This window comes from Mesoplodon densirostris, chromosome 18, assembly GCF_025265405.1.
Source record: "Mesoplodon densirostris isolate mMesDen1 chromosome 18, mMesDen1 primary haplotype, whole genome shotgun sequence".
Classification (NCBI taxonomy): Eukaryota; Metazoa; Chordata; class Mammalia; order Artiodactyla; family Ziphiidae; genus Mesoplodon; species Mesoplodon densirostris.
Window position 1 is genome coordinate 25,928,854 of NC_082678.1, and position 14,150 is coordinate 25,943,003.

The window sequence follows — 14,150 nt, forward strand, 5'->3', positions numbered from 1 at the left end:
AACTTGACCTATAGTACTAGAGCACTCCATTCTTCTCAAATGAACATGGAACATTTATAAAGATAGACCGTATCCTGAGCCATAAAACAAATCTCAATAAATTCAAAAGGATTCAAGTCATGCAAAATATGTTCCCTTACCACAAAGGAATTAAAACTAGGAATCAGTTAACAGAAAAATTCTTAGAAAATCCCCAATAACTCACCCAAACTCACCTTTCTAAATAATCCATGGATCTAATTTTAAGAGAAAATAGAAAGTGTACTGAACTGAATGAAATAAAAATAGAACACTGGAATTTTGTGGGATGCACTACTGAGGAGGAAACTTCTAACACCAAGATACCTCTATTAATCTAAGCTTTCGCCTTAACAAAATAAGTCCAAGAGTTGTATTCTGAAAACTCTTTTTTTTAAAAGGCTGACAGTAAAGACCTTAAAGAAGAGACAGACACCGCGTTCATATAACAGAAGACTAAATATTAAGATGTCAGCTCTCCCCCAAATTGACCTACAGATTCCATACAATCCCAGCAGGTTTTTTTTTTGTAGAAACTCACAAGCTGATTCTAAAATGTAGGTGGAAATGCAAAGGACCTGGAATACACAATTCTGAAAAAGAAAAACAAAGTTGGAGGACTCATACTACCTGATTTGAAGACTTTTATGAAGCTACAGTAATCAAGACAGTATATTTGGCATGAACAAACATATGCATCAATAGATGACGACAGAGACTTCACATAGGCAGTAAACTGATTTTCAACAAAGGCACCAAGTAATCTTAATGGAGGAAGGAGAGTATTTTCAACAAACGGTGTTAGAACAACTGAGCATACATATATGTAAAAACAAAACGAGAACAAAAAAACCCTTCAATTCTTACCTCACACGACATATAAAAATTAACTCAAAGGAGACCTAATATAAGAGCTAAAACTATGAAACGTCTAGAAAAAAACACGGAAGATCTTTGTGATCTTGGATTAGACCAAAAAATTTTGACATAACACCAAAAACATGATCCAAAGAAGAAAAAAATGGATAAACTGGACTTCATCAAAAAGGGAAACTTTTATTCTTTGAAAGATACTGTTAAGAAAATCAAAAGGCAAGCCATATCCTGGGAGAAAATATTTTCAAAACATATATCTAGGGCTTCCCTGGTGGCACAGTGGTTGAGAGTCCGCCTGCCGATGCAGGGGATATGGGTTCGTGCCCCGGTCCGGGAAGATCCCACGTGCCGTGGAGCAGCTGGGCCCGTGAGCCATGGCCACTGAGCCTGCACATCCGGAGCCTGTGCTCCGCAACGGGAGAGGCCACAACAGTGAGAGGCCCGCGTACCAAAAAAAAAACAAACATATATCTAATAAAGATTTGTATCCAGAATATATAAAGAACTCTTACAACTTCGTAAGACAAACCAATAAAAGAGTGGACAAAAGATACAAATAGACACTTCATCAAAGGTATACAGGTGGCAAATAAGCCCAATGAAAAGATACTCAACATCATTAGTCATTAGGAACATGCAAATTAATACAAAAACCAGATACTATCAGATACCCATAAGCAATGGTAAAATTAAAAAGACTGACAATACCAAGTACTAACGAGAATGTGGAGCAACTGGAAATCTCACACATACTAGAAATGAAAAATGGTCTGGCCACTTTGGAAAACAGTATGGCAGTTTCTTATAAAGTTAACAAATGTGCTCAACAAGCTCAATCCTGGGTATTTACCCAAGAGAAATGAAAATATGTTCAATACATATGTTCACAGCAGCTTTACTCATAAGAGCCAAAAATTAGAAATAATTAAGGATAGATAAAAACAACTGATGGAGAGATAAAAAACACTGTGGTTCATACATATAAGGGAATACTAATCAACAGCCAAAAGGAACAAACAACTGACACAGACAACACAAATAAATCGCAAAAGCATTAAGCTAAGTGAATGAAGCCAGACACTATGATTCCATTTATATGACAAACTAGAGAAAAGACCAAAGTATAGGCACAAAAGTCAGATCAGTGGTTGCCCAGGGCTGGGGCTGGAGGAGGAAAGTGACTGCAAAGGGACATGAGGGAGTTTTTTGAAATGTAAACACCCTGAATCTTGATACTGGTGGTGGTGAACAGCTCTGTATATTTGTCAAAACACATCAAACTACATTCTAACAGGGTGAATTTTACTCTATATAAATTATATCTCAATAAACCTGACTTTAAAAATTACACAGGGTAATTTTTCCTTATTTATAATTCTAGTAGACAAGAGACTACGATTTGCATAAGAAATAACTACTTTAAATAAACTATTGCCACAGTAGCATTAATATTTAGTATGCTACAAAAATATTTTGGGTCAACAAAAATGTTTAACAGGAGAGGGTTTTCTGTCTCAATTTTAAATGACTATGATTTTTTAAAAAATCTAAATATTAACATTTTCCCAGGAAATTGATACCATCAATTATAAGTGGTAGGTTACATGTAAATTTTGTATCTGTGCACATATCTGTATCTTCTGGAGAGAGGATCCACAGTTTTTACATCAGATTCCTCCTCGAAAAGGTTTATAATCTATGAACGAGTTAACAATCACCCTGTGAAAGGAAACTTGTATGTTGATACAACCTGGCTCATCATCAATTTAGGAACATGAGGCACCAAAGCAACTCACCGTTTCGACTCTGCTCATGCTGATCCTTCTCCTGAGGCTGGTTTTGCGTCTGCCCTATGCTGACAGGTGGGTGATGCCCAAGGCCATAAGGTATAGGAGACCCCCGCCCATGTGTCTGTAAGAGGTTCATATTGTAGGCCATTGCTGCCTGGTGTGTAATGATTCGAGGATCAACTGCAAACCTACCCTGGTATCCTGTCCATGGTACCTAGGTTATTATAAGAAATAAAATAATTGCTTTCAGTACATTTTGAAAGGCAAACTGCTATAGTGCTATTAATTAGGAAAGAGCAAACACACAGAGATGTTAATTTTATCAAAATGAATAACTACAAAATGAATGCTAATAGTAACAATTGGCAGAATGACTGCTATATCTCAACTGGCAAAAAACCCCCCCCAGAAAACCTCCTTGAATCTTTAGTATGTAAGGGAAAACTGACCATTTCCCTTACACACTAGGTTAGGAAGAAATCAAGGACTTAAGATTGGTAATTATTCCTTGAGGCATCAAATCATTTTATAGTCTTGAATCATTTTCCCTCAATATGAATGCATATATGTCACTGATTACCATGAAAACTGTCTTTTAAAGTCATAACTGCATAGATATACAGTTTAATAAACTTGAATAACAGGGAAAAAATTTAAAAAAAAATTCAGTCTAAGGAGTCTCAACTCAAAAAATATGTATTACTATTTTATATGAATAACCAAATCAGTTAATGTTCATTTACTGTAGGCAAAATTCAAACAGTTCATTAATTTAATTAATGCATTTGATTAATTAAACCACAGAAACAGAAAATTTCTTTAGGTGTGTCAAAATATATAATCTCTGCATATTAATATAAAATGAATAAACACAATGACATCTGAGCTACCACCCCTATTATTTTATTATAATACAACTGTTAAATTCAGACTCTTAGAAATCTTTAAAAGTCTCTTTGACCTAGTAAGATGAAATATAAATCCCAAGGGACTTACTATTTAAAGCAGATGATGTATAATGTTGCCAGGCTGTCTGGGAAGAAATAACTCAGCTAAAATGGAAAGTCTATGGGGAGTCGACATAAATGACATATTTCTTATTGACAGTTATTCTCACTGGCTGCCGGGATTGTGAACCATCGTGTCCAACATGGCTGAAAAATGTTGGCAGCTAGGCGTTTTTGCATTTTGGGGGTGTAGGTAGGGGTGCCAAAGATCCTTGACAATGATCACCTCTACCTGAAACTACAGTACTTATCTTAAATGAAAGAAATATTTTCTAGGCTAAAATTCCTGAATTTGGAAATATTAGTAAACAGCAAATTTTTTAAATTACCAAAATACTCAAAAATCTTAAAGAAAAGAAAAATGAGTTTTAACAGAAGATGGAAGCCCTCTAAAAATCTATAGTCTTAGAAATGATTTAATAATGTTTTTAAGTGCCAGTAGGATTTCGTAAGGCATGGAATTTCTCAGATAAATTTAGATCCAAGGGAGCTAGGCTAATCCAAACCTTTTTCCCTCCTCCAAAGAACTGTATTTCTTAGGGTTAGTGAATTATATAAGAATGAAAAAGCAAAAGATAAAATAAAACATCACTTTACAAAACAAGAGTCCAATTTACTAGCTCTGTTAACTTTTAGCCCAATTTTCCCCAGTAAAAATATTTAAGACAATACAAAGGCTTCTCAATCAAAACACCCAATTTACAGATTTCTTCATAGCCACTGACAATATAGCAACAAATTTTAAGCAACAATTCACATTTCTTTGGTCATAAGAGCTGCTTTGAATGAAAGAAGCTTACAGACATTGAAAACCAAAAAAAAAAAAAAAAAAAAAAGAGAGAGAGATTAGTAGAACACTATTTGGGAGGAGAGTCACTAGTTTAGTGAAGCCTATTTTATCTTATTCAATAGAGAGTATCTTAAACATCTACTTACAGGTAAAGGCACGGACATAACTACATTCCCTCCATAGACGGCAGGTACATAAAGAATACTTGTCCCAGTGTGAGGATCTATTCTTTGAACAGGGCTTGGAGATTTCCCCAAATTTGGGTGAGGTCCAAGAGGAGGTGGAGGAGTATATGCTCTGATAGGGTTGCCAATAAGCACAGAAGGATTGGGCTGAACTGAAAAACAAATAGGGAAAGGATGCCCTCAATAGCTGTACATATTCACGTAGACAAAAATAATTAAAATCATCCAACAGCAAAACAGATTCCCCAGCTTTGCCGTAAGGTATCTTATATTCAAAGAGTTATCAGTGTGAAAGAGTAGAGCATATTAAAAAAACAATCACTTTACCATATTCCCTAAAATTAGCTTGAGATATACAAAGTATTCCTTGTAAAAACTAGCATAATTTTAAATGTCTTGCAAGGAGCTGGAGATGTGTCCTTCAAGAGAGAAAACCATACAGTAAACATTCTTCTGAGACTAGAAAACGTAAACAATTCTTCAGAATAGTTCTGAGTTGCAACTGTAGCACAGCCACATACAAAACAGTTAAGCAATTACTGTTTTAAAAGCATAATTCTGCAACATTTTAAATCACTTAAATAAACTTTATCTTGAAAATTTGTATAACCAACATTTGTAGGATATAAATATGTTCCAAAAACTTATGTTGCATAGGAGGCTTAAATGTTCATCCATATATGTACCTTGGTACCTACAAAATCACCCCTTTTCAGAAACGACATTATCAAAGCATTCACAAGAACAGATGTATTGAAAAAAAGAGTTACATGAGCTCCAAAGTGTCAGAGTGTGCGTGTGTGTGTGTGTGTGTCCCTCTCCACCTTCCTCTTTCTAAATGATGAAATTTGGAATAAATGTCTTACATCATAAAAGCAAGTTTTCATAGGGCTAATTTTTCCACTTACCAATTCCATCATTCTGGAAATGATCATTCTGGATATGATGGAGGCTTTTCCCCTTTAGAGAAAAACACAAATGTATAATCATTTAAACACACCTAATATTAAAGAACAATAAGCATTTTCCTCATCCCATGCAAAATAAATGTATATAGCAACAATTAAAATTTAAAGACTGTGAGTCTGTAATTAATAACCGTTAGATGCCTCTGAGCCAACCTTCTTTTTAAACATTAAGTCAGGGACTCCCCTGGTGGTACAGTGGCTTAGAATCCGCCTGCCAATGCAGGGGACATGGGTTCGATCCCTGGTCTGGGAAGATCCCACATGCCGCAGAGCAACTAAGCCCATGTGCCACAAGTACTGAGCCCACGCAACGCAACTACTGAAGCCCGCGTGCCTAGAGCCTGTCCTCCGCAACAAGAGAAGCCACCGCAATGAGAAGCCTGCGCACCACAATGAAGAGTAGCCCCCGCTTGCCCCAACTAGAGAAAGCCTGTGCACAGCAACGAAGACCCAACACAGCCAAAAATAAATAAAATAAAATAAAATAAAAACATTAAGTCATGGTGCTAGGCCTCAAGTTTCCTCAACTTCAAATTAAGGATATCTAAAATTTTTTTCTTTTTAAATTAATTTTTTTTATAAAAAGAAATATGCATCAATATGACTGAAACCTAAATTCTATTCCTTTGCAGCTTCTCTATAAATTTTCTATGAATTAAATGATGAAGTGTAAAAGCCGTTTTCAAGGGAAAAATATCAATCTTCAACCCTTGAGGATGAGAACCTTTAAAATAATAACATGAATGTAAGTATGCTTTGGGGTTTATGATATTCTGAGTATGATTCATGGCATCTTAAACTGTAAAATTTACTGAAGGAACAGGAAAATGCACAGTGTCATAATCTGCTTAAGAGAATGTACAAATTTTCTAGAAAGCAATGTGGATGTCAAAAGCATCGGAAGTGTACATATGCTTTAACCCAATAATTGCACTTCCAGGAACCTAAATGTCCATCAGTAGAAAATTTATTAAATAAGCAATGGCAGATTCATACAATGGCATGCTAGTCTACCATTAAAAATGATGACTTTGGGGCAGAAATATGTGAAGAAACATATGGTTCTGAGTTTCTAGACTTTAAACATTTTTTTCTCTTTTCATTGGCTAAATGTAACACACAAAGCCATTACACAACACAAGTAGCACATGAGACAACTTACCCTTCCACCACGTAAATTTTTTATTTGTACATTACATCTGAAAGCTTAAGTGGGGGGATAATGTCTATAGCAAGAAGAAGAATTTGTTCTTGACGAAAGCAAAGGTACAGTGATGCTTCACTTATCTCCCTATCCGTCAGCAACTTTAAATATTCAGGTTAGCACTAAACATCAAAGGCTTATGGTCAGCTGGTTAGCGATGGGTAGGCAAGGGCAGCTAAGCTCTAACTCTTAAAAAGTCAGGGGCCTCCCTGGTGGCGCAAGTGGTTGAGAGTCCGCCTGCCGATGCAGGGGATACGGGTTCGTGCCCCGGTCTGGGAGGATCCCATATGCCGCGGAGCGGCTGGGCCCGTGAGCCATGGCCGCTGAGCCTGCGCGTCCGGAGCCTGCACGTCCGGAGCCTGTGCTCCGCAACGGGGGAGGCCACAACAGTGAGAGGCCCGCATACCGCAAAAAAAAAAAAAAAAAAAAAAAAAAAAGTCAGAAAAAAAATAGTCAAGAAAGAATCAGAGTTGGTCCATTAACCAGAAGAGAATGTTCACAGTGATTGTCGTTAGCTATTAAAGAAAAAAAAAAAAAAAACAAGCTTCTGAGGAATAGAGAAGTGAAAAGAAAAGCAGGCAGAGGAAAGGAGAAAATGGCAGACAGCAGGGACAGCAGCAACAGGTAGAAGATGAGAAGCGTTAAGCAATGGGAAGTGACCGCAAGAGCAGCCAGGGGCAGATACGCTGACAGAAGAAAGGAGAGAAGTGACACAGCAGAGATAAGACCGTTCCAAGAGGCTAACAAACCACTTAGATTTCTTAGCCTCTGAGGACTCGTCAACCAGGGGCGGCTGTGTGTCAGGTGGAGAAAACACTGTCACTGGGTCAGTGTGGAAGGCACAACAGCCCCCCAAAGACATATACATCCTACTCCCTGGAACCCATGAGTTGTCATGTCATGTGGCAAAAGGGGCTCTGCAGATACAACTAAAGACTTAAAATAGGAAGATTATCCTGGATTATCTGGGGCGATCCAATCTAATCACATGAGCCCTAAACGCAGAGACACCTCTCCAGCTGAGCCAAAGAGATGCAGAAGAAAAGGAGGAAGAGATACAAGTGGTTGAAGGGGAAGTCAGAGATGCCAAGAGAGAGAAGGCTTCAATGCACCGTTGACGGCTCTGAGAGGTAGGGCCACATGAGAACTGGAAAGAAGCCTCCAGAAGCTAAGAATGGCTCCCAGCTGACAGCCAACAAGGAAACAGGGACCCCAGTCCTTATAACCACAAGGACTGGATTCTGCCAACAACCTGCATGACCTTAGAAGCAGATCCTTCCCAGAGCCTCCAGATAAGAGCCCATTCGACCAACACCTTGATCCTGGCCTTGTGAGACCTGGAGCTAAGAAACCAACAAAAACCTGGACATCTGACTCAAAGAAATGTGAGATAATAAATGGGTGTCATTTCAAGTCACTAGGTTTGTGCTAATTTGTTACAACAGCAATAGGAAACCAATACAAAGAATAACCATAGCCTGTATTGATCCTGCACTGTAAAGCTGGAAGCATGCCAGACAATATACATCAGCACTCTGGGTGCTGTGTGATAAACTAAGTGAAAAAGAAACTTGGGAAGGGAACATCTGCATCACAGTGCTGTTATGATGACTCTGTTGACGGAGCTGATGCATGTAAAGTATAAAAGGACCTAAATACCTAGGACTTTATCTGTTTAGGTCATTATTGATTCCCTGAGCTTAGAACATCGCTTGGCTCAATGAGTACTGTTGAACGAATGGGGGAAAAAAAGCAACTTGGGGCCTCTCACAAAAAGACAGTGGCATATCTGCAAGCATAATTGAGCACCCTGTTACAGTTCAATATGGGAAAACTCCTCTAGTATACTTAGACTTCCGATGCAACTGTAGAGCAATAAGTGTGCTTGGTCTATACAAAATATACAGTGTTTGGTAGCATATAACAAAATAACAATGCAGCAGTAAGCTAGAGCTAACTATGTAGAAAAGTCATTCCATAATGATAATTCCAAACTTCTGCTAATAAATCTCAGAAAGTGTGTATACCTTTGGTAGAAAGCTTATAAGCAAATGTAGTTCACATCATCTGTTTTTTGAGGACCATTTTTTTTTACTCAACCGTTTATTCATTCAAGTATTTATTTTTTCATTCACTCAATCTTTCATCATTTTCCATTTATTCATTCAACAAATGTTTATGAGGGCCCACGATATGTCCACCCCTGGCTGGGCACTGAGGCTACTGAGCCACATAAGTCTGACACGTCTTCTGATGTCTGGACACTGAGACACAACATAAGCAGCTAGAGACAGACAGTGAAGAACAATTCACAAACTAAAATCTGTAAAACAATGCTATGGTCTTCTCAGAGGACCCATTTCTGAATATTATCTATCCTCTGAATGGTTTTAGAGTATGTACAAATGAATCTGTCCCATCTTCGCAGAGTTTCTGAACACTTCCCAGCACGTGCCCAGGAGTAAGCAGACTGAAGACAAGCAAATTGTTTTCCTACGTGCTGATTCTGTAGGCGCCTGTGAAACGGATGCTTTCCTACAGATAAATGATGCCTGGAGAGTGGGGCAATGAGTCTTAGCTAGGACCACCTGCTCCTGGATCCCCTAATATCTGTACCTTCACTAACCCTTACCAGCGAACCTACATCTTAGTGAGGAGAATAAAGCCATTCGATTGGTAAAGAGCTAGGGGTAGGCTTTGCTGCCAGACACAGTCCTGAGGGAGCAGGTCCTGGTGCATGTTTAACCATCATCCAGCCTTCTGATAATTTTATCTACATTAAATCTTACTGGGATTTTAAGTCTTAGGCTAACATTAACCTTACTAGTTTTTAATATTTCTTATGCACAGAATTGCATTAAAAGTTGAACATTAAGGAAACTTGGGGGGAAATTATATGGCTTAGTATCCCATTTTCAGAAACAGCATGCTTTTCTTGCAATGAAGTAAATTCCCCTTCATCAAAAGACTCTAGCATATGAAATAAAACATCTGGAATTTGTTTCAAAATTCTCCAGTGCGTATATGTGGTGGTGGAGTGGTGGGCTGATAGCTGAAACAAGATCAAGGATAAATTGATAGTTAATGAAGCTGGATGATAGGGAATTCATTATACTCATCTATTTATGTATATATTTGAAATTTTCTACAATAGAAAGTTGGATAAAAAAAGACTCCAGTACAAATTCAATCCTGAAAACAATTTAATAGAAGTAAAATACAGTACTGGGGCGTGAAGGGAGAGATGATGACAAAAGTAACCTTTGGCTCACTAGAACTTAGTTACCTAAAATTATTATTATTATATATGATATAAAGAACTTTAAATAACCAGGTATATAAACAATTGAGTGAACCTCTGTGTTAGTGACAGTGAAATAACAGATGATATCTACTGGATCAGTGAAGAAAATTTCCCAAAAAGTTAAAAAGAAAAAATTGGGGAGATGGCTGCTATGGTCCTTAATTACACAGCCTTCCTACTGAAAGAAGGAAGCCCCACTGCACTCTCCTGGATGCATCAGAGTCATTATTCACTTATCAGGTACTTACTGAGCACCCACGATGTGCAGAGTGGGGCTAGGCACTAGGGGCCATAAGAAGTATACAGAATAGGATTTTTGTCTTTGGGGAATTTACAGTGTTGGAAAAGCAAGTGGATTCAACATATATTTTCTTTACCTTTAAAATTAAAAAAAAGCAAATCACAGGATCTTGCTTAAGGTCAGTACACATTTGATATCATGGCTTGAATCTAGCTGCATCTATGGTACATTAATTGATGCTAACATTGATCAATTAAGTAAAAAGTTTATTGTAGTTATTGTATTTAAGAATGTGCAAAAGGTATAATGTCTCTGAAACATTTAAATAAAAAACAATAAAATTTAAAAGTTTCTAACTGAGTTCCCACTCTTCACCTACTTTAAGCTACTTGCTGTTCCCTGGAGAGCCTGCTCTCTCACACCTCTTGCTTTTCGTATGAGCTCTTTGTTAAGCTTCACTCATTAATCTTAAAAATACTTCTAAGCACCTGTGATAAGCCAGATGTTGTTCTAGGCACAGAGGCTAGAGCAGCAAATTATACAGGCAAAAATCTCTGCCCTAAGGGAGCTTCTTTTCTAGTTTCTGACAGTCTCCCCAATCTCCCACTCACTCCATCCACTCGGTGAAATTACCCTGAAATCTCCACTGTGGTGGAGTGGTACTTCCTCTGACCGTTACCCTCCAACACAAGAAGACTGGGGCTAATTTGCTTCTCTACTACCTACCGTAACAGCTGTCACATAGAAGAAATTTAACTATTTGATAAATAAGTTGATTATTAATTTATCAACAGTTTAAACTTTAGAAATCTAGATGATTCAGTTACACAAAATGCTTAATCTGCTTAATTCCAAGTCACTAAAGCATTATTGTATATCAGGTCCATTTTTATTAAACTCAAAACAGTACATTAAAACAGAAAGCAGTTCTCGTCTCAGTTTAATATTTACTCAGCTAAAAGATCTTCTCAAGATATTAAACCAATAATTATTTCTTACACATTAAGCTTTACATTTTTAAAATGAAGCCCCAAACTGGCATACTCTCTTAACTCATGTCAGTAAGTTTAATATCAAGCTGATGACTATAAATACACCCAAAAACCAGAACAAATACTAAACATGCCACTCTCATAACTTTCTTTTCTAGATGGTAAGTGCAAGCATTTTTTTTTCAGGCAATCTAGCAAATAAACCAGCTGTTTCTGCCCCAAATAACTATAGTTCAAAAGTAGACATGGGGGCCTTGATTCCCCCCCACCCCATCCCAATGACTGGACTACTTCTTATACAACAAACACTGGTCAAAGTCAATTAAAGGAACCTTCAAGCAGTCAGCCAGATTTTCTCACTGTGTTAAACACCACTTGAATTGGTCATCAACAAGAGGTTAGAACTATTTTCTTTATACAAATACTGCTATTATATTATTCCTTGTAAAAAAATATGCTATGAGAGCATGCTATATAATATTCTATAAGAGCATGCTTTTAATATGTGTGGCGGTCTTTTAAACTGCTTTGTTTTATTCACATCTTGCTAAAATAAGTCTATCAGTAGAGAGGACGGGGAGGTTATATTATACAAAGGGCACCAGACCTAATCAGGTACCTGAAAACTTTTTTTTTTTAAGATTTTTTTGATGTGGACCATTTTTAAAGTCTTTATTGAATTTGTTACAATATTGCTTCTGTTTTTTTATGTTTTGTTTTTTTTTGGCTGTGAGGCATGTGGGATCTTAGCTCCCCGACCAGGGATCAAACCTGCACCTCCTGCATTGGAAGGTGAAGTCTTACCCATGGACCGCAGGGAAGTCCCCTTGAAAACCTTTTGAGGATGATTATGCCATCAAGCAGCATGGCTAAATACCACACTGTATTTTCACTTAAGGTCCACACTGGACGAGCTCCTTGCAGAAACTGGTTGCTGTCAAATGTAATCTTCAATTCCAACACGTAAAGTAACCTGCAGCCCAAGAAAGCTCTGACGTCTCTGCACTGTTCTCTCTTTAACCTCTTTAATTTCACTGACAGGCTTTACCTTGGGGGGTGATTGCTGCAATCTGTTGGTATTTCCCGTGTGCTGCACTCTTAGAGCCCGGGGGATAAATTCAGGTGCCAGTGGATTCAACACATATGTCTTCTTTAGTTCTAAAGCCTCTAGCTGAGCTTTGATCTGTTCAAAAGTGATTCCATGTAGGCTATTATTTTCATGACACAGGGCAATAAACCGCTCCCAAAATTTCCTACAGAAAAGATTTAGAAGATCAGTTTATAATTTCAGTGGATGAGATCACAGAAATGACTAAAAGCAACTAAAGATAATTTCGAATTCCCCCACCCCAACCCCAAATCCTTAGGCCCAGTATTCATCTATGATTCAGATATAATCTTCCCACCAGATCACAAGACTTCAGAAGTTTGCTTCTGAAACTACAGTCATGTCTAGTACTGTGGAACATACAAATTCTGCTCTCCATTAATTCTGGCTGATCAATGAAAGTAACACGGTCAGTGCTCAACTATGCACACTAATTTGGAATGACAGATTTTGTTATCCACACAGTAAGCAAGGATTTCAAAATTGATAACTCATTTTGTCAAAGATTTGTACTTCTAGGCATACTCATCATATACACATTTGTATGTATACATATATATATTATATACATACATACACACACACACACACACACACACAGATTTGAATTATGGGGCCAAAGTAGCCTGGTGCTGGGTGACTAAGAAAAGCCAATTCAGACATAAATCTGAACCACAAAGTAAATAATTCTCATAAGGAACTTAAGAAATAACCAGTTATTCCTATATTTTTCTTTTAATTAACTGACGCTTGTCACAGCAAAGTTCATAACATTAATTGACTATGTTAAAAGAATTAAATTATGAAAAACACAGGAAGTTGGAATGCTAATTTTTTTTAAAAAAAATAAATTTATTTATTTATTTTTGGCTGCACGGGGCCTTTGTTGCTGCTCGTGGGCTTTCTCTTGCTGCGGTGCGCGGGCTTCTCACTGCGGTGGCTTCTCTTGTTGCGGAGCACGGGCTCTAGGCGCGTGGGCTTCAGCAGTTGTGGCTCGCGGGCTCTAGAGCGCAGTCTCAGTAGTTGTGGCACACGGGCTTAGTTGCTCCGCGGCATGTGGGATCTTCCTGGACCAGGGCTCGAACCCGTGTCCCTTGCATTGGCAGGCGGATTCTTAACTACTGCGCCACCAGGGAAGCCCTGGAATGCTAATTTTAATGATGATTATTTATCTCCTAATCAAATTAATAAATACTAAAGGAGAAAAATACATTCAAAATTAATCCAGTTGTACACTGTTGTTCCTGAAGTTTTGAAAATTGATCTCCAAATATTAAAAATATTATATGTTACAAAAGATAACATATAAGAAGTTTTAGGATTTTAAATGACTATTATAAATATGCATACCTATCTTTAGTATGAGGTTCAAATAATGTTTTATTATGCTATAAAAGATATGTGATATGGTTTCTTCCCAAGTTGGTATCCTTGTGTCCAGGTGGACAGCAGGTAATCAAGATGGCTTCAAGAAGCATAAATAAAAAGGTTTATATTATAAAAGTTAGTATATGAATGGGCATGGAGTTATTAATACATTCATAAAACTTCGCAGATTTTCGTTTCAAACTATGTTTCTCTTACATATGCTTTCTACCATCTTTTCTAATTTTTTAAAGATGAGTTTAAGAAATGGGTCCAGAAAAAATTTCAGGCCTTCATGTCAA

At 37.4% G+C, this 14,150-nt stretch overlaps 1 protein-coding gene across 4 annotated transcripts in view; it reads right to left on the bottom strand.

Annotated features, from left to right (window-relative positions):
* The window catches only part of HELZ (helicase with zinc finger), a 158,978-nt gene that overhangs the window by 50,315 nt on the left and 94,513 nt on the right, over window positions 1-14,150 (bottom strand). For all 4 annotated transcript variants that reach the window (XM_060080430.1, XM_060080431.1, XM_060080432.1 and 1 more), the window contains 4 exons: window positions 12,424-12,628; window positions 5,575-5,626; window positions 4,628-4,818; window positions 2,691-2,898 (listed from right to left, as the gene is read on the bottom strand). In XM_060080430.1, the coding sequence (XP_059936413.1) occupies window positions 2,691-2,898; window positions 4,628-4,818; window positions 5,575-5,626; window positions 12,424-12,628 (656 nt within the window). The remainder of the gene's footprint in view (window positions 1-2,690; window positions 2,899-4,627; window positions 4,819-5,574; window positions 5,627-12,423; window positions 12,629-14,150) is intronic.